Raw genomic sequence first — 20,425 nt, forward strand, 5'->3', positions numbered from 1 at the left:
AAGGAGTCCTGGTCCCCAGGCCCTACTGCTCCCTCAGACCCAGGAGCCCTAGTGTGAGTCCTTCTGCTTCTGCAGACTCAGAAGTCCTGGCCAGAAATACCCTTCCACTCAGAACCCAGGGATCCAGCTTCCCATTTCTCCCCCATTCATATCTCTGTATCCAAAGTGACTTTTAGGTAAAAAACCAAACATTCCAGACCCCCAAACCCTCTTTCTCACAACCAGGAGTTGAGGCCACTATTGCTGTCCCCTTAGGAACAAAAGTCACCTGTCTGTCCACAGGCACCAATCTCGCCCCAAATGACACTCCTCACCTGTGGTGGTCTGACCTGAACTGGGCTTCAGACCAGGCTGGGAATCACAGTGACCAGACTCGTGCAACACGGGCCTTCTTATAGCGGCCACCCCGTCCGAAACCCAGGGTCACGGAGTGTGGTGAACTCAGCTCTGGGACGCTTCTACCTGCATTTGTTCTTATCTGGGCCCCTTGAGGCAGCTAGAGCCATAGGCATGCAGCCTACCTCTTCCCCAGCTTCTGAGGCCAGGTTGGGGCGGTACCCAGGGCATTTGGCATCAGCACATTCTAGCTCCACGGTCCCTGGTGGCCACTGCTGACGCTGAGAGGAGGGAGCAGGAGTCAGGGACCTGTACAGCTCAGGAATCGCCTATGTCCTGGGTTCTACACTGTGGCTAATTTTCATTCCCTTGTCTCCTGTCAGGGGTGGCCTAGCCCCTACACGCCAACTCTTGGCATCCTGTGGACACTTGTTCTGGTTGAGTCCCAGGCATGCCTTTGAGTCTGAACCCTACGCAAACCATAATGTGTAGGTATAAACCAAAAAAGAAGGCTCTCCTAACTCCACCCACGAAATGTTTATTGTTTCATTTAGATATTTTAATTTATTTCTTTAGTTATTTTTAGAGAGAGTGGAAGGGAGGGACAAAGAGGGAGAGAAACATTGATGTGCAAGAGAAACACCGATCCACACACACCCACAACTGGGGACCTGGCCCACAATCCGGTCATGTGCCCTGACTGGGAATTGACCTAGAGACCCTTTGGTTCACAGGCCAGCACTCAATCCACTGAGCCACACCACCCAAGGCTCGCTTGTATTCTTATAGATTCTATGTACTTGTAACAAAAATGTCTGTACTAAACATTACCTAATGTTACCTTTATTTTACTTGATAGAATATATTGCACAATTTTTGCATCTTAGGACATTTAGGTCACTTCTTCTTTTATACTTTTGTATAATATTCCACTATAATTTTTTTCTGATTTATATGATCTGTTTCCTTTTGAAGTAGATTTGAATCAATTTCATTGTAACAATGGTGGGCTGAATTTCTTGTATCTTCATCTTTGCCCATTGTTTCATTGAAGAATAGTCACTGAGCATTTACTCTGTTGCAGAATCTGTTCTTGTCCCCGAGGACACAGGAACAACAAAAGAGCAAAAATTGTTTCACAGAAGCTCTCGTTCCAGTGAGTGGTGTTGTTTAGTGAAAAAGAAAGAAGGAGGAGGAGGAGAAGGAGGAGAAGAGGAAGAAGAGGAAGAAGAAGAAGAAGAAGAAGAAGAAGAAGAAGAAGAAGAAGAAGAAGAAGAAGAAGAAGGAGAAGGAGAAGGAGAAGGAGAAGGAGAAGGAGAAGGAGAAGGAGAAGGAGAAGGAGAAGGAGAAGAAGAAGAAGGAGGAGGAGGAGGAGGAGGAGGAGAAGAGAATTATTTCAAATGTACAGTTTATTATGTGGCTATCAGTGTTATGGAGAAAAATAAGACCAGAAGGAGGGTTGGGTCATTATTGGGTCCCCTTTTGCTCAGCAACCCCTGAAGTTACAATGTTAGGAAAGTTGGTTGGAAAGACTCCATGTGAAGAGGATGTTTAAACAAAATCCTGAACATGGTGCTGGGTGAGTTCCTGTGGCTACGTGGGAATCAGTGAACCCTACGCAGAGCAAACAGAGCGGCGAGAAGAAAAGGGGCCACCTCAACTGTTCTATCAGGGATGACCTTGGCCTGGAGCTGGATGAGCCAAGAGGAGAAGGGCAGACAGTGGGGTCAGAGGCGTCGCAGGGTTCAGACCACACAGGGGCTGAGGGCCAGGGGAGGCCTTGGTCACTCGCATTGAGTGAGAGATGGGAACCAGGGTCAACCTCTCGCTAGACCACCATGCTGACCATAAAATTGATCCCCACTTGTAAAAGATTTTATTTATTTACTTCTATAGAGAGGCAAAGGGAGGGAGAAAGAGAGGGAGAGAAGATCAATGTGTGTTTGCCTCTCCCATGACCCCAACTGGGGACCTGGCCCACATTTGCAGGCATGTGCCATGGCTGGGAATCAAACAGGCAACCTTTCTGTTTCCAGGCTGACATCAATCCACTGAGCCACACCAGCCAGGGCTGATCCCCACTTTTAAATGAGATCCCAAACTATGTTTCATTCCTGAGTGCAAGACCACTTTTTATCTCCGTCCTGACCTCTAACACAGTTCTTTCTCTCTCCCATCATCTGACCCGTGATAGACATTTTTGTCACCCACCCAGGCAGTCACTCCTGCAGACACTGATGTTCTTCACAGAGGAAACAAAGACCACTTCTCCCACAAATACAGACACCAAGACTTCCAACCCTTTCTTCCTCAGACCCAAAAGTCCAGCTGTCCAGCCTTTCCTTCGGACCTCAGAGTTTGTGCACCCAGATCACATCTCTTCCGAATCAGGACTTCAAACCTCCAGGCCGCACATGTCTTAGACCCGAGAGCCTGGAACCCAATACCATTTTCTCTCATACCATTAGTTCTTGGCTTCAACATGTTCCTTTCTCAGACCCAGAACTGTAAGTCCCCAGGCCCCCCTTGAAGCAAAGACAAAAGTTAAAGCCCCAGGTCCCTCCTCACTCTACCATGGTCACTGGCCCCCATGACACTCCTCTCTCAGACAGGCAGCCCTGGGCCCCATCCCACACACCCTAAGACCCAAGAGTCCAAGTCCCAAGCCCCCTTTTTCCCCTGACCCTGAATTGCAAGTTGCCAGTCCCTTCATCTCTCAGATCCAGGATATTGGGCCGAGAGCCCCCACCTCCCTTAGATCCAGACTTTCAGGCCCCCAGCCTCATCCTTTCTCTGGGTCAGTGACAAGTTAGAAAGTGTCGGGGGTTTGGGGGCCACCCACCCCCATGAGTCTCCATCATGTTCCCCTCTCTCCCACATACTACTCCAAATCAATATTCAATCTCAAATTTTAAAAAGTAACACAGCAGGGCAGTTGCATTAAGTCTGTCTGGAGCCGCCCCACCTCTCAGCTCCTCTCTACAAGTCAGGAGGTGGAATTCTTTGCCATGACTTGTGAATGTCCTCTTGTGGAATTCCTTAAAAAGAAAGCCATGACATCAGTAGGATTGGTTAGAAAGTAATGGAGAGATACATGATTCTTTTACAGGGCATGCGGGACAGTTAACATCTCACGTACATATTTCACCAAGGTATTCAGATGAAAGGTAACAACGAGGAATGTTGGGGTCGTCTCCTCCCAGTATCGGTATTTAGCTCTGCAGATCTGGAGAAGAGATCATGCTGACGTTTGAAGTTCTGTTTATTGCAGATGCACAACCCAAAGGACAGGGCTTGCTCAAAGCTACACTTAATCTAACCTAGAGGCCTTAGAATGTGACTTCCCATGAGAACCAACTCAGGTAAAAAAAATTATGAGAAGAACTCTTGTGAGGTTACTTTCAGTTACTCACCTTGTCCAACTTGCCAGGTAGTAATATTCTTGCTCATGCTTCTCCTCATTTCATCACAATTCGGAGTCACTCCTAGCCCCACGGTCCTCTGTGCCCCACCATGTTGTAGAAACTCTGCAGCCATTGATCCACTGCACACACAGCTCGTACCCCTCCTCACACAAAACTAGGAGCCAGGTTTCCCAGACCCCGATTCCTCAGACCCAGGAGACCAGGCAGATCCTGCCTTAGGGCCCCAGTCAAGATCCCAGCTCCTTTTCACCCTAAAGCTCAAAGTCTGGATATCTAGCAAGGTCCTTTTTTTGTTAATTTGGAGTCCAGGGAGCCCCTCATTCATCACAGTGAGGTAATTGGGGTTCAGCTCAGAGAAGCGACGTGATTCACCAGGAAGCAGCAAAAGCCAGGTCAAGTCCGGCCATCTGACTAGCACTTGTAAGGGGACCGGGGAGGCTGTGGGACCCACCAAGGGCATCCGGGGCTGTACTGAGGCCCAGGTGGCCTCCTGTGACATTACAAGTGACTCTTAATTTTTCATCTTCGATGTTGAAGCTGACACTGTCCTCAAAAAGCACTGTGCCAGGCTCATTCCCTGGTGTGACAATGAACTTGGCTCCAGACACAGATGATGAAGCTTATGGTCCCCATGGCCCCCAACTGGTAGAACCCCCAGGGCCCCCAGCTCTAGTGAACAGAGGAAAGATCTTCAGTTACTAGAAAGCCCTTTCACCAAATCTGTCCCCCAATCCAGTGATAATCTCCTGACCTCTGCATTTTCCATACCAAACCCCTGTATAAGGACAGGGGCCTTGGGGAGGTGTACCTTGTCCAGTTCTCAGGTGTGACCATGAGGTGAAAGATGAATCATTGGGTGGAGGTTCAAGAGCTTTGTCTGGGGGCCAGGGTGGTAGAGGTGAGGGTGTTGGGATGGGGTTTAGGAACGAGTCTAGGCTTAAAATGAAGGTCATGGCAGGACTGGGATTTGGGATTCTTGCCATTGATGGAGGTTGCATCATGAATAGACTGGTGGAGTCCTGAATTTGTTTTCAGTCAACTGAGACCCTGACCATCTGGGAAAATCCCTTTTGCAGAGCATAGGCTTGTGCAATGCTGAGACCGTCCACAGTCTCCAGCTTTTGAATTCTGCCTCTTCTGGCTCCTGAGATGAATGACTTTGCTCAAGGGACCTCGCCGACTTTAAACCTCCTTTTCCTCAGCTATAAAAACAAGGAAGACGATGCTCCTTGGATCTATGTGAGGAATAGTGACAAGTTCCTGCAAATGTCTGACACAGGGCGTTAAACATACAATGAGAAGTGGAAGGTACTTTATTCCCTGAGGAACACGGGAGGCTGTAATATTTATTCAGTGCCTGCTAGTGCCCTCCCACTTTTCTTTCATCATTTTATTTCATGCTCCCCTTTGCCTTCACATGTAGTGTTGAGAACTCAGCTTGGATTTATTGGCTCATCATGGCATCAACATTAGTATGTTGCTATCCAGTAGACGATGTGAAGAGTTTTGTGAAAGGAAGAGTCAAGAAGGTGTGTAGAGCTGATAAAAGCATGGGGAAAAGAGCTGGGCATGAAAAAGGTTAGAATTTCAGGTGGTAATTGAGTTAGGAATGAGTACAGGGCTGGGTTTGGAATCAGAGTGCTAGGAGCGGTGTCAGGTGGGAAACAGAGATGGTTTCATGACAAGGATGTAAATATGGACACCCTGGACTATGACAGTGAGGCAAGGTGAAGTCAGAGTCATGCTTGGGGTCAGGTTTGGGACACCTCCACGGTGACGTCTAGAGTTTGGGACAAGGTTTACTATGGGTTATAACTATGGGTTCAGGGTTCAAGTCAAGAGTCAGGATTAAGTTTGGCTGAGGTGTGAGTTGATACTTGGAGTCAGGAGCTTGGTTAGGAAGTAGAGACCACGTTGAGGTGTACATTGGACTTGGTGCAGAATAAAGCAGTATTGAGGGTTAGGGCTAGTGAAGATTAAGGTCACAGGTTGGGTCTCCAGACTGTGTGGAGGCTGCAGTTGGGAGCTGTGTCAAAGTAAAGCCTGCAGCTGGAATTTTGGTTGACATCAGGGACCGCGGTCTTCCTCACCCTCTCATAAGCTCTTGGTAAAGTCTGACCCATCCTTCTCCTTCCTTGAACGCCAACACTGTCCATTGAGAGAGAGACCTTGAAGCTTTAACACCTCCACCTCCCTCACCACAAGTTCCACTCACCCCTCGCTGTTGCCTGTTGATTTTCTCTCCTGAACGCATCTTGACTCCATCCACTCACCACCATCTCCATGTCCCAAAGGGCCTGATCCAGGTCACCCTCATCTCTCACTTGGACAACAGCAATGATCCCTTTGTGATTCCAAATCCACTTCGTATCTTCCTTCCCAGAGCAGCCAGATTGATATTTGGAAAACACAAAGGTTTTGTGTCAGTCCTCTGAGTAAAGTCCAAGTGGTTCATTATTGTGCACAAGGTCAAGACCAACTCACCATGACCTCCAAGGTCTTCGTTGTCTGGTTCCAGACGATGTCTGTTCTCTGAGCTCCATGGCTACCATGTTCTAGATCAGGATTTTTGTCCCTGCTGTTTCCCGTCCCCTTTCATATTTTTTAGTCCTTTCATGCTTACTGGTCTTTCTACTCTCAGTTCTTTATCCCCCCTCCCCCCGGTGAGATCCACCTGGAAGTGCCTTCACCGCCCCCTGCACCTGTACTTCAGAGCACACACTGAGGTTGTACACTGACATTTCTATTCAAGGAGTTGATCCTGTTTCCCTTTCTTACTTCACTGTGTTCCTTGGAGAGAAGGACTCTGCATCCAGGTCTGTGCTCCACTGTGTCCTCAGCATCTAGCCCAGCCTGGTACACAGCTGAGATCTCCGTATGTTTTCTGAGTGCAGAAATGATTGAGTCTGGAACAGGTTGTGGGAAGAGAACTGGAGACAGAGCTACCACTGCAGGCAGGGATGCGTGTGTTACTTAGGATTCCACGTGGAGAGTCTTGTTAGCATGAGATTGGGATTTATGGTTTGGGACCAAATTCTGGACTTGATATGAAATTTGGACACGACATGGAGAGGAGTTCATAAAAAGAATGTGGCTGTGGGAACCAAGAAGTACTTTAACCCAGAAAGGAAACCTGAAGATGACATGAGGTGATTCAGCTCCGTGGACCATTAATTCACCAGCTCAGCGGCCCCACCAAACACCCTGACTGTCTCCATCTGTCTGTTTGTCCATCTGTGGGGCTCTGGCTTTGTCAATTGATAACTCCCCTCCCTGGTTCCAAGGGCCAACAACCTCTAGAATTTGTATCCAGAAGGGACACCATCTAACAGAATAAGGGGAACTCCTCCTGTGTCTCACTTTGGAAGGAAGAAAGCTGTGCCCAGAAGTAACCCAGCGGTTTTCCCTCCCTCTTCACTGGTCCGTGCTCCATCAGCTGTCCACCTCTAAACCAACCCCTGGAGAGCAGAGTATGGCTCTGCGCTTGGTGCAGCAGCTCCTCTGTGGTCAGAGTGAGGAGAGCAGGTTATCCAAACTGAGTCAGGGTTCTGACAAGTGGCCGAAGGGGTGAATGCCTGGGTGGGCGACAATATTGTCTGTTCTGGGAAAGGTGGTGGGAGAGATAGAATTGTATTAGAGGTCGGCATTGAGGTAAAAAGTGGGCTCACAAGGAATAAATATAAAAGACCCAGGGACCTGGGCAACAGGGTGAGTATTGACTGTGGGAGACGGGGGGAGCTGGGAGGGGCAGGGGAGAGCAATGGGGGGGGATGGGAAAACTGTAACAGAACAACAATAAAAGAATGAAAAGAAAGTGGCCCCACACTGAGGGATGAAACATATTTTGGTGTTCACTCTGCTTAGGATTCGGTGACCCCAAGTAGCTACATGAACCCACCCACCCCCTCCTTCAATAGTTTGTTTAAATGCCCCCTTCACATGGGGTCTTTCCAACCACGTTTCCTACCATAACTGCAGGGGTTGCTGAGAAAAAGGGGGACCCGTAATGGCCTAATTCTCCTTCTGGTCTTATTTTTCTCCAAAGCACTTACCGCCACATGAGAACTATAAAGTGAAGTTCTCGTTTCTTTATTCAAGTTCTGCACCGACTGGAAGGAGAGCGTCTGTGAAGGAATTTTTGCTGTTTTATTGACGGCGTGTCCTCAGAGGCTGGAACAGTTCTGAGCTCAGAGAAAACGCTCAGTGGATGTAACTGGGATGAGTACAATGAGGAAAGATGAATATACAAAGAAATCATCCCTTCGTTCTTATAAGGAGTGATTCAAGTCTACTCCAAGTAATTGAGATCACTTAAATCAAAAAAAGAAATATTAAAAGAAAGATAGTTTAGAGTATTAGGCAACAGTACATATAAAAGGGGCCCTGGCTGGTTTAGCTCAGTGGATTGAGCGTCGGCCTGCGAGCTAAGTGTCGCTGGTTCGATCTTCCAGTCAGGGCACATCAGAGAAGGAAAACTCTGACTCCAAAAAACCTCCGCTGCCTTGCGGCATACCTCTTCAGGGGAAAGGCTAAGGGAGTAAACCCCGACAGAAAATCCGGAGCCGGAGTCCCTAAGGCGGTTTGACGTTGTAGTCAACACCGGCAACTCCTGCGGCGCACCTGAACCCAAGCTGTATCGACTCCGTCTTTCCCTTGGACCCTTCAGCTGCGAAGAGAGGGGGGGTCTGATGCATGGGCAACAGCAGACCCTCCATATTACCCTGCCCAGGCTCTGTAGCTTCAGCGTCATCGCATGATGTCGATTCAACACGGGAGGAGACAGATACCATGTCACTCCCGAGTCGGACTGCACAGCCATTCTCGGCGGTGCAGATAGACTCTTAGGAAGCTACACCATCGTCTCTCGAGACGGACGGCTGCCGACCACATATAAAAGAAGGAGAAATGATCTCATTGAACTAAGAGGAACAATTGCTTAGGATTTAATAGAGCAAATAGAAGGTTACATTACATAATGCTTAATCCAGAAACTTTTGTTACAGATACATAATACGTGTAGAAATCTAAGTGAAACAGTAAACGTTCAGTGGCAGGAATTAGGAGAGCCCTCTTTTTTGATTCCTGCGCATATATTATTGATTGGGTTGGGTTCAAGCTTAAAAACACCTCTGAGGTTCCACCTGAACAGTGTCCGCAGGCTGGTCAGAGTTGGGGTGTAGGGTGTAGACCACGTATGAGAGGGAATGAGGACAAGAAAATTGGCCAAAGCAGAGGCCCCAGGACGCAGCACATTCCTGAGCTGAGCAGGGCCCTGACCTCTGCTCCCGCCCCTCAGCGCCAGCCCCCGGTCCCTGGTCTGCCTGGTGGGGCGAGAATGCGCTGGCGCCAGAGCCCTGGGAGAGCGGCCTCAGAAGTGAAGGTGCGGGTGGGATGTGGGCTGTGTGTTTGGCTGCCTAAGGGCTCCCAGGTGAGAGCAGATGCAGGTAGAGGCGCCACGGAGCAGACAGCACGTGCCCTCCGGGACCCGGGGCCTGTGGGCTGTGCTATAAGAGCAACGCTCTGCTCGGGGCTGGACACAGTTGGATCCCAACTGACTCTGAAGACCCAGCACCGGTGAGAGGGCATTGCACTCTGGGTGGGCAGGTGCGTCTGCATGGACAGTGGGTTCTCGCCCCTAAGGAGAGGGCATAGGGGCTGAAGGTGTGGTTGCAAGAAGGAGGCGTTGGGGGTGCAGTTTTTGGTCTTTTGCTTAAAAAACAGCAGGGGATACAGAATTATGAACTGGGAGGGAGAGAGCCTGGTCCCCGGGTTCTGAGTGGAACGGTGTCTGTGGCCAGGACTTCTGAGTCTGCAGAAGCAGAAGGACTCACACTAGGGCTCCTGGGTCTGAGGGAGCAGAGGGGTCTGGGGACCAGGGCTCCCGGTTTCTGAACTCTTTGTCTTTCCAGCCCCAACAGAAGACATCCTTCTTCCATGTGGCAGCCCACAGAGGGTCCCAGAGGCCACATGGCAGGTCCTCGTCTCATCGCACTGCTTATCCTGCTGCTGTCCTTGGCCCTGGGATCTGCTGGACAAAGAGGTGAGGGCCAGACGGGGAGGCCTGACCCAGCCCCTGAGCCTGTAACTGTCCCCACCTTCCCTCTCTAGGCCCCCCGCCCCCAAGCACGGAGTCCCTGAGGCAGGACCCTGCCCCCTTCAGCCACTGCCTCTTATGCAGACAAGACCCTCCTGCAGGAATCCCTTTCTTCCTGCTTCTTCTGACTCCGGGTGTCACTGTGCCCCCCGGGCTGCTTCCTGCCATCACTGTCTCTCCCATCAGCCTCTGAGGTGGCCTCCAGACCAGAAGCTCCTCTGGGCTCTGAGCAGACTCCCTCCACTTGCCTCCATCCCTGTCTGAGGCTCCTCAGCACTGTGCCCAGTTTCTGCCTCTGCCCTGCTCCATGCCTGTCTGTCTGCCTGTCTATCCACAGTCTCTGGGAATCCATGCTCTGTGACCTTAGTCCTCCCTTGGTGCCTGCCACCCATGCCTTCTCCTTGTCTCCATCCAGGCAACAACACTGGGGAAAGGATTGTTAATGGATATCCATGTCCAAGAGGCCAGCAGCCCTGGCAGGTAGCCCTGTTTCGTGACAATGAATTTATTTGCTCAGGCGTGCTGGTCCGCAAGCAGTGGGTGCTCACGGTCGCCCACTGCGAGATGAGGTAGGTGGCAGGGGAACCATGGGGTGTCATCTCCTCTCTATGGGTTCTTGTCTACCTCTCTCACTTGCCTGTGTTCCCTTAACTCTGGGCTATGTTCTCCTCTCTCTGGGGCTTTGCTCTCATCTCTTAGTCCCAGTATCTCTTCTGAATGTTGCTTCTTTTTTTGAAGTGATTACGTCGTGCAAATGGGCAGCGATCTCCTGCTTGATGTGAATATCGAGGAGATCAAAGCTACGGAGTCCTTCGTCCACCCCCAGTATGATCCTATCACACACATTCATGACCTCATGCTCGTGAAGCTCAGCAGCCCAGCCCAGCTGTCACCAACTGTGTGCACGATCAATGTGCCCTCCTCGTGCCCATGCCCTGGGACCAGGTGCACTGTCTCTGGCTGGGGCATCACCGCCCCTGGTGCAGGTGAGGCTGTCTCTGTGGCCAAGTGGCCCAGGCCTGGCTCCCTTTTTCCTCAGACCGAGGAAGCAGGGAACAGACCCAAAATCCCAGACCACTGAGTCCCTTCGCCTTCTGACCCAGTCACCCAGCATCCATGCATCCAGGCCCTCCACCATCACACCCCATAACCCTGACCTTAGAACTCTCCCTCATTCCCATAATCTTTGGATGCCAGGCCTCGATTCCACCGACCACAGCTACCTCCTCTCACAGACCAAGGATTCCTGTCCCCAGATGCATCTCCAGAGACCTGGTATTGAGGCCCCAGCTCCCATCTCCCTCAGAGGCACCAGTACTTGCCCCCAGGTAGCTCCTCCCACAGACCCAAGCACCCAGACCCTCAAGCTCTTCCACCCTCAGACCCAGGGTTCAAACACAAGCCCCTTCCAGCATCAGAGCTAGCACTCCAAGAGAGAGGTCCCTTTCATGACCACAGGATTGAGTCACCCAGTCCCACCTTTTGCAATATTTAGGGCCCCCACCCTGTACATCATCATTCAGGGCCCCTCTGGACCAAGCCACTAACTGCCCCCTAACTTCCCCAACAGTGATGAATCCATTAGAGCTCATGTGCTCTGACCTCTGCATCCTGCCTCCCAGAGAGTGTCGAAAGTCTTACAGCCGTCTGCTGAGAACATACATGTTGTGCGCTGCTTCCCCGGATGGAAGCTCCCAGCCCTGCGATGTGAGTCCCCTCTTCTGTCCAGGGTCCTTCTCGCTCTCAGCCCAGAGCCCCCAGAGCCTCGGCCTGACCCCGGTGCTGAGGCTTCCCTCCTCCTTACCAAGATCCTTTCCTGGTCTCTACTCTGTCCTCTGCCTGGCTGAGAGCAGGAGCCCAGGGGGCTGAGGTGGCCCTGGGGGAGGTCATGAAGCTGATGGTTAGAAACTGGAGGTGGGAGAGGGGGTGGGACTAGGGGAAGGGGAGTGAGGCGCTGCCTACAAGCACTGACTTTAAGGGGCACCAGAGCTCAATGACCAAATAAATCCTATTCTAGTGAAGTATTTTTATAAATAATCCATGCAAAAAAAGCCGTGGTGAACAAAACATCAACATTTTCAACGAAGAGCAATTTAAATTGACTGGAATTTTCGTTTTCCTCGGGCTCCTCTGTGGTTCGGCACAGCACGGGACTGGCCCCGTGTTTATCTGAAGTTGCAATACTGGTTTGTCATGGATTTTTTTCCTATTGAATGAATTTTCAAGGTATTGCATTAAAATATTCATTGCAGTCACTGAGATGTGCCCGAAGTTGGTGTCCCGCTTACATATCTGTGTTTCTGGTCCTGGTTCTGGGAAAAGAAAGAGCCCCTCCTCCTCTTGGCCCCACTTTGCATCTCTGTGCCCCCCCATCTCTGAGAACCGTCTTCCCTCATCTCTCCCTGCACCTCAGTTCACGCCCGCTTTTCCTCTGTTCTCTCTGTGCTGGTTTCCCCTCTCTCTCTCTCCCTCTCTGTCACGCTTTTATCCCCCCATGGCTGCCTCTTTCCACACCCCAACACCTGCTTCTCTGTCCCCCTCTTTCTTCCCTTTCTTCTCTCCATCCTTCTCTCTCCCTCTTTGTCTCTCATCCTTTACCTGTTAGTGCGCCCACTCTCTCTGCTCACGTCTGCACCCTGGACCTTGAGAGGCGGTGAAACGGTGCGCGTTAGAGGGGTTATGGGACAGGGGTGTGTGCTCTAGATGTCAGGGTTCCTCTCATCCCCGCCAGGGCCCGATTCGTCCCTGTGCGCGCTGTGCCCGACACGGAGCCCGCACCGGGCAGCCCCGCACTTGGCGCACCGCGCGCCTCCTGCCGTCTCCAACTGCATGTGTTTGAACCTGGTGGTCCGGACGCTTATTTCCCACCCTGCCCTGTAGAGTAGCGTTAGTCCTGGCCCTGGTTTCCAGGACTGCCCTGTCTCCCATCGCTGGGTAAGGAGACGTTCCGATTCCCTGGAGATAACGCTCCTCTCTCAGCGGCTTCGCAGACTTGTCCCGGGAAAAGAAAAAAATAAGAATGGGGCTCGGTCTTCCTGACGGCTCCACCCCCTTCCTGTGATTGGTCCCATTGGCAGGGTGTATTAGCCAATGGCTTCAGAGAACCTTGTTTCTCCTCTCCATGGTAGCGTGATTCCTGCTCTCCCATTGGTTGACAGAGACAATGAGTCTCTTCCCATTGGCCAGGGTGGCAGGCTGTGGTCTGGCAGGACAAAGACTTGATAAACGCGGGGGTCTGAGACCTCAGGGCTGGCTGCGCTGGAGCTACAGCGAATCCGCTCTCTCCCCTGCAGGGTGACTCGGGGAGCCCTCTGATATGCGACGGTTTGCTGAGCGGCCTGGTGTCCTCCGGGTATTCCCCGTGTACACGGCCGTTTCGACCAGTTCTGTTCACCCGCCTGTGCAAGTACCACCAGTGGATATACACTACGATCAGAGAGAATTCCTAATCCCCCCATCCGCCCATCTCTCCATCCCCACGCCCCGAACAGGAACTGCACAGACATGGAGACATCCACGGCTGATCGCGGTCTGAGGGCAGGGAGGACAGGGGCCGGGAAGGGAGGCCAAAAAGGGGGAACATTAGGACATCTGCAGTAATGTCCATAATAAAGATAACTTTTAAGAGCCATTAATGACTTATAGCCATCTTTGACTTTGATTTTTTCAAAATCATATTGAAATGTCACTAATATTCTAATAAAAATAAAATTATCAAAAACCTATAAATAAGACCCAAAACTCAAAAACCTTAGTGCTGGTAAAGTGCAGTGAGACCTGCAGGTTCACTCCTGGAAGTGTAAATTGCTACAATTTTTATAGAAGGAAGGATAAGCAAGGTGAAGGCAGATCCTTATTCATCACTTAAAAAAATATATTTATTTATTTGTTTGTTTATTTATTTATTCTTAGAAGGGAAAGGAGAAAGAGAGGAAGAGAAACATCAATGTATGGTTGTCTCTCACTTACGCCCCCAACTGGGGACCTGACGTGCAACCTAGTCATGTGCCCTGACTGGGAATTGAACCAGCGACACTTGTCTCACAGGCCGACGCTTAATCCACTAAGCCACAGCAGCCAGGTCTATTCATCACTTTTGACTTAGTAATTCTAGTAAATCCAAAATGCGGGCAATATTTGAATCCATCACAGTGTTATTTATCATAGCAAACAGTGGAAACACCAAACCAGTCCCAAATTATTGAATTGCTTATATAAAAATAGATAAGTTGATGTAGAACAGGGATACTATTGAAGCTGTTCAGGATAGTACTTATACAAAATTATTAATATCATGTGAGAATCCTGATGTTATCTGATGTAAAATTTAAAAGATACAGCAATGTATTAGCATGTGATCCTCGCCATGTAAAAGAAAATATTCCCAGAATAAATTCTGAAAGAGCATGGACCAACTGTGTGTGGAGGTAGTCATGGGGTGTCTCCTTCCCTCCATTTCTCTTTGAGGACAGCAGGTTATCAAAACTAAATCAGGATTCTGACAAGTGGCAGGAGTGACTGCCTGGGTGGGCGACAAGAATGTTTATCATGGGTCAGATGACAGGAGAGAGAGAGAGAATTGTGTTAGAGGTCAGGATGGAGATAAAAAGTGGTCTCGCACTTGGGAATGAAACACATTTCGGGGTCTGATTTACAAGTGGGCATCCAGCATGGTGGTCTAGCGAGAGGCTGACCCTGGTTCCCATCTCTCACTCAATGCGAGTGACCAAGGCCTCCCCTGGCCCTCAGCCCCTGTGTGGTCTGAACCCTGCGACGCCTCTGACCCCACAGTCTGCCCTTCTCCTCTTGGCTCCTCCAGCTCCAGGCCAAGGTCATCCCTGATAGAACAGTTGAGGTGGCCCCTTTTCTTCTCGCCGCTCTGTTCGTTCTGCGTAGGATTCACTGATTCCCACGTAGCCACAGGAACTCATCCAGCACCATGTTCAGGATTTTGTTTAAATATCCTCTTCACATGGAGTCTTTCCAACCAATTTTCCTAACATTATGACTGCAGGGGTTGCTGAGCAAAACGGGACCCAATAATGACCCAACCCTCCTTCTGGTTTTATTTTTCTCCATAGCACTTAGATCCACATAATAAACTGTACATTTGAAATAATTCTCTCCTCCTCCTCCTCCTCCTCCTCCTTCTTTCTTTTTCACTAAAGAACACCACTCACTGGAATGAGAGCTTCTGTGAAACAATTTTTGCTCTTTTGTTGTTCCTGTGTCCTCGGGGACAAGAACAGATTCTGCAACAGAGTAAATGCTCAGTGACTATTCTTCAATGAAACAATGGGCAAGGATGAAGATACAAGAAATTCAACCCACCATTTTTATAATAAAATTGATTCAAAATCTACTTCAGATCGAAACAGATCATATATATCAGAGAAACTATAGTGTAGAATATTATACAAAAGCATAAAAAGAGAAGTGATCTAAAAGTCCTAAGACAAATAAAAAAGTGCAATATATTCTTTAAAGTAAATAAAAGGTGACAATAGGTATTGTTCAGTACAAATGTTTTTGTGACAAATACATAGACTGTATAAAAATGAAAGTGAGCCGTGTGTGGTGCGGCTCAGTGGATTGAGTGCTGTTCTGAGAACCAAAGGGTCTTCAGTTCAATTCCCAGTCAGGGCACAGGCCTGGGTTGCGGGCCAGGTCCCGGTTGTGGATGTACGACAGGCAACTGGTAGATGTTTCTCTCACACATCGATGTTTCCCTCTCTTTCTGCCTTCTTTTCCCATTTTCTAAATACAAGTAAATGAATAAAAATTAAAATATATCTAAATGAAACAGTAAACATTTTATGGGTGGAGTTAGAAGCTCCTTGTTTTTTGATTCATTCCCATACATTATTGTTGGCATTGGTTTCAGACTCAAAAGACACGCCTGGAACTCAGCTAGAACAAGTATCCACAGGATGCCCACATTTGGGATGTAGGGTCTTGGCCATCCCTGACAGGAGATAAGGGGATGAAAATTAGCCACAGTGTAGAACCACAGGCCATTGTTGAGCTGTGCAGGTCCCTGTTCTTGCTCCTGCCCTGCAGCGCAAGCACCAGGTCCCTCCCTTGCTCGTGGCCACCAGGGACCATGGAGTTAGAATGTGCTGATGCCAAATGCCCTGGGTACCGCCCCAACCTGGCCTCAGAAGCTGGGGAAGAGGTAGGCTGCATGCCTATGGCTCTAGCTGCCTCAAGGGGCCCAGATAAGAACAAATGCAGGTAGAAGCGTCCCAGAGCTGAGTTCACCGCACTCTGTGACCCTGGGTTTCGGACGAGGTGGCTGCTATAAGAAGGCTCGTGTTGCACGGGGCTGGTCACTGTGATTCCCAGCTTGGTCTGAAGCCCAGTTCAGGTCAGACCACCGCAGGTGAGGAGTGTCATTTGGGGCGAGATTGGTGCCTGTGGATGGACAGATGACTCTTGTTCCTAAGGGGACAGCAATAGTGGCCACAGCTCCTGGTTGTGAGAAACAGGGGCTGGAGGTCTGGAATGTTTGGTCTTTTACCTAAAAGGCACTTTGGATACAGAGATATGAATGGGGAGAAATGGGAATCTGGATCCCTGGGTTCTGAGTAGAAGGGAGTCTCTGGCCAGGACTTCTGAGTCTGCAGAAGCAGAAGGACTCACACTAGGGCTCCTGGGTCTGAGGGAGCAGTAGGGCCTGGGGACCAGGACTCCCAGTTCCTGAACTCTTTGTCTTTCCAGCCCCAACAGAAGACCCCCTTCCTCCATGTGGCAGCCTACAGAGGCTCCCAGAAGTCACATGGCAGGTTCTCATCTCATCCCACTGCTGATCCTGCTGCTGTCCTTGGCCCTGGGATCTGCTGAACAAGGAGGTAAGAGCCAAACTGGGAGTCCTGACCCAGCCCCTGAACCTATAACTGTCCCCACCTTCCCTCCCCAGGGCCCTCTCTGCACAGAGTCCCTGAGGCAGGACCCCGCCCACTGAAACAGCTGCCTCCCATGCAGACAAGACCCTTCTGTTGGGACCCCTTTCTTCCTTCTTCCTTCTGACTCCTGGGGTCTCAGTGCTGTCCCCCCAGGCTGCTTTCTGTCCTCAGTGTCTCTCCCATCAGCCTCTGGGGTGGCCTCCAGACCAGATGCTCCCTTGGGTTCTGAACGGACTCCCTCCATCTGCCTCCATCCTTGTCTGCAGCTTCCTCTGCACATGCCCAGTTTCTCCCTCTGCCTTGCTCCGTGTCTGTCTGTCTGTCTCTCCATCGCTGTCTCTGGGAATCCATGCGCTGTGATCTCAGTCTTCCCCTGGTGCCTGCTACCCATGCCTTCTCCATGTCTCCATCCAGCCAACAACACCAGGGAAAGGATTATTAGTGGCGTTCCATGTCCAAGAGGTCATCAGCCCTGGCAGGTGGCCCTGCTCAATGATTATAAGTTACAGTGTGCAGGCGTGCTGGTCGGCAAGCAGTGGGTGCTCACGGTTGCCCACTGTCACCTGAGGTACGTGGCAGGGGAGCCAAGAGAACCTCGTTTCTCCCTCTGGGGCTTTGTCCCCATCTCTTTGTCACAGTGTCTCTAAGTGCTTTTATTTTTTTAAGGGAGTATGTCGTGCAAATGGGCAGCGATCTTCTTCATGGGGATATCCTGAGAATCAAGGCGACGGAGTCATTCTTCCACCCTCGATTTGACGCAATCACCCACAACCACGACCTCATGCTTGTGAAGCTGAGCACGCCAGTTTCGCTGTCACCCACTGTGAGAACCATCGATGTGCCTTCCACCTGCAAACCCCCGGGCACAAGCTGCACTGTTTCTGGCTGGGGCAGCATCGCCAGGGATATAGGTGAGGCTGCCTCTGTGACCCATTAGTCCGGAACCTGCTTCCTTTTTTATTTCAGACTCAGATGAGAGGTAACGGACCCAAGATCCCAGACTCCCAAACCCCTCCTCCATCAAACTCCAGCATCCGGGCCCCCCAGGCCCTCCTTTCTCAGTCCCAGGAGCCCTGAACTTTAGTCTCCCTTCCTTCAGTCCCATAATCCTTGGATCTCGGGACTCCATCTCAACAAACAAAAGAGTTTAGAAGCCAAACGACCACTTCACATAGACCAACAATTCGTGTCCCCCAGATCCTCAGACCTAGGTATGGAGGACCCAGCTTCCACCTCCCTCAGATACAGAATACTTGCCCGCAGGTACCTCCTCCCACAGACCCAGGTATTCAGGTTCTCAGCCCCTTCCACCCTCAGAACCAGCATTCCAAGAGAGAGGTCCTTTTTCATGACCTCCATCCCCTTCTCCCTTCAATATCCAGGGCTCCCCTTCTATACATCAGCATCCAGGGACCACCGGACCAAACCTCTAACTGCTCTGTAACTGTCCCCTAACTTCCCCAACAGTGACCTATCCATTACAGCTCATGTGCTCCAACGCTGAGATCACCACCTACCAGCACTGCAGGGAGTTTTTCCCGACTTTGCTGAGAAGATACATGACGTGCGCTGCTCCCCGCGACAGCCGCACCAACGCCTGCAAAGTGAGTCCCCTCCTCTCCTGCCCAGGGTCCTACTTCCTCTCAGCCCAGAGCCCCGAAGTCCACTCTACCCAAAGCCTGGGGGCCTGACCCTGGCGCTGGGCCTTCCCGTGCACCTGACCAGGCTTACTCTCCTGGTCTCTACTCCGTCCTCTGCCTTCCTCAGAGCAGGAGCCCAGGGGGCCGATGTGGCCCTGGGGGTGGGCACGAAGCTGAAGGTTAGAAACTGGAGGTGGGAGAGGGGGTGGGACTAGGGGAAGGGGAGTGAGATGTTGCCTACAAGCACTGACTTTAAGGGGCACCAAAGCTCAATGACCGAATCAATCCTATTCCCGTGAAATATTTGTTAAATGATCCATGCAAAAAAAAAAAAAAAAAAAAAAAAAAAAAAGCCGTGGTTAACAGAATATCAACATTTTCAACAAAGAGCAATCCGAAATGTCTGGAATTTCCATTTTCCTCGGGCTCCTCTGTGGTTCGGCAAAGCGCAGGACTGACTCCAGGTTTATCTGAAGTTGCAATACTGGTTTGTCATGGATTTTTTCATATTGAATTTGTTTTTCAAGGTATTGCATTGCAATCGCTGAGATGTGCCTGAGGCTAAGTCCTGCTTATAGAGCTTTATATCTGGTCCTGGTTCTGGGAAAAGAAGGAGCCCCTCCTCCTCGTGTCCCCCCATTTCACCTCGGTACCCCCCTCCGTCTCTGAGAACCGTCTTCCCTTATCTCTCCCTGCACCTCCGTTCACGTCCTTGTTTTCCTCTGTGTCCTCTCTGTGTTGTGATCTCCTCTCTTCTCTTCCCTTTCCTCCTCCTCCTCACCCTCCTGACCCCCTCCTTCTTCTGCTCTTTCTCTCTTTCCCCGTCTCTGTGACTCTTATTTTCTCCATCTTTGTCTCCTTCCACACCCCCGACATCTCTGCTTCTCTTTCTCCGTTTTACTTCGCTCTCTTCTCTGCATCCTTCTCTCTGCCTCTGTCTGTTCCCCGTCCATCCGTTGCCCCTTCCTTCTCCCCACTATGTTTGCTCACATCTTCACTCTCAGCTTCCTAGGCAGTGAGCCGGTGTGTGTTAGAGGGTTGATGGGACAGGGGTGTATGTTCTAAACAATCAGGGGCCCCGCCTTGCCCCCGACTGCTGTGCGGGCTGTGCCGGGACACAGAGTCCCGCCCCGGGGACAGTCCCGCACTTGGTTTATCACACTCTTCTCGGAGTCTTAAACGGCGTATATTTGAACCCGGTGGGCCGTCCTTTTCTTCTGCACTGTACCCTGTAAACTGGGGCGCTGGTCTGGCCCCTGGTGTGAGGACTGCCCTGCCCCCCATCCCTGGGTCACCGGATGTACCCGATTCCCTGCAGAAAATGCTCCGTGTTCCGGCGCCTTGGCAAAGAGTTCTTCCGGCTTCCGGGAAGCCCCGCCCACTTCCTGTGATTGGTCCCATTGGCCAGGCCGTAAGCCAATGTCTGCAGAAAACCTCGTTTCTCCTTTCCGTGGGAGCATCAATTCCTGCTCTCCCATTGGTCCACAGAGACAATGAGTCTCTTCCCATTGGCCAGGGTGGGAGGCTGTGGTCCGGCAGGAGCAAGACTTGATCACCTCGGCGTGTCTGAGACCTCAGGGCTGGCTGCTGGGGAGCTAAAGCGAATCCGCTCTCTCCCCTGCAGGGTGACGCGGGGAGCCCTCTGATGTGCGGAGGATCCCTGGAAGGCCTGGTGTCCTCCGCATATTTCCCTTGTCCGCCACCATTAGACCCCTTCATCTACGTCCGCCTATGCAAGTACCACAAATGGATACAAGAAACCATGAGAAATAACTGCTAACTTCTCCATACTCCCATCTCTCCATCCCTGTGCCCCGATCAGGAAATTCACAAAAATAAAGACGTCTGTGGTTTATAGTCATATCTAACTTTACCATTGTCTTTTTACTCATTTATTTTATGTACTTGTTCAATTACAGCCATTTTCAAAATCACATTAAAATGCTAACAATATTCCAATAAAAATAAAAATTTCAAAAACCTATAAATAAAAGACAAAACTCAAAAACCTCAGTGCTGCTAAAG

The 20,425-nt window shown here is 50.5% G+C and overlaps 2 protein-coding genes across 2 annotated transcripts; both read left to right on the forward strand.

Annotated features, from left to right (window-relative positions):
• The first annotated feature begins 9,728 nt into the window (after positions 1–9,728).
• On the forward strand, positions 9,729–13,304 carry LOC149995168 (kallikrein-7-like). Its single transcript, XM_090259137.1, has 5 exons — positions 9,729–9,801; positions 10,271–10,424; positions 10,594–10,841; positions 12,587–12,702; positions 13,149–13,304. Exons 1-5 carry the CDS (start codon positions 9,729–9,731, stop codon positions 13,302–13,304), a joined length of 747 nt encoding a protein of 248 aa, XP_090115263.1.
• A 2,654-nt stretch (positions 13,305–15,958) lies between these two features.
• On the forward strand, positions 15,959–20,180 carry LOC149995169 (kallikrein-7-like). The gene is given in 7 exon segments (XM_090259139.1): positions 15,959–16,030; positions 16,147–16,237; positions 16,543–16,707; positions 17,181–17,328; positions 17,427–17,653; positions 18,210–18,364; positions 20,025–20,180. Coding segments are annotated over 7 exon segments (1,014 nt in total).
• The last annotated feature ends 245 nt before the right edge of the window (positions 20,181–20,425 follow it).

Source organism: Furipterus horrens, unplaced genomic scaffold, assembly GCF_987537825.1.
Source record: "Furipterus horrens unplaced genomic scaffold, mFurHor1.1.pri manual_scaffold_13, whole genome shotgun sequence".
Lineage (NCBI taxonomy): Eukaryota > Metazoa > Chordata > Mammalia > Chiroptera > Furipteridae > Furipterus > Furipterus horrens.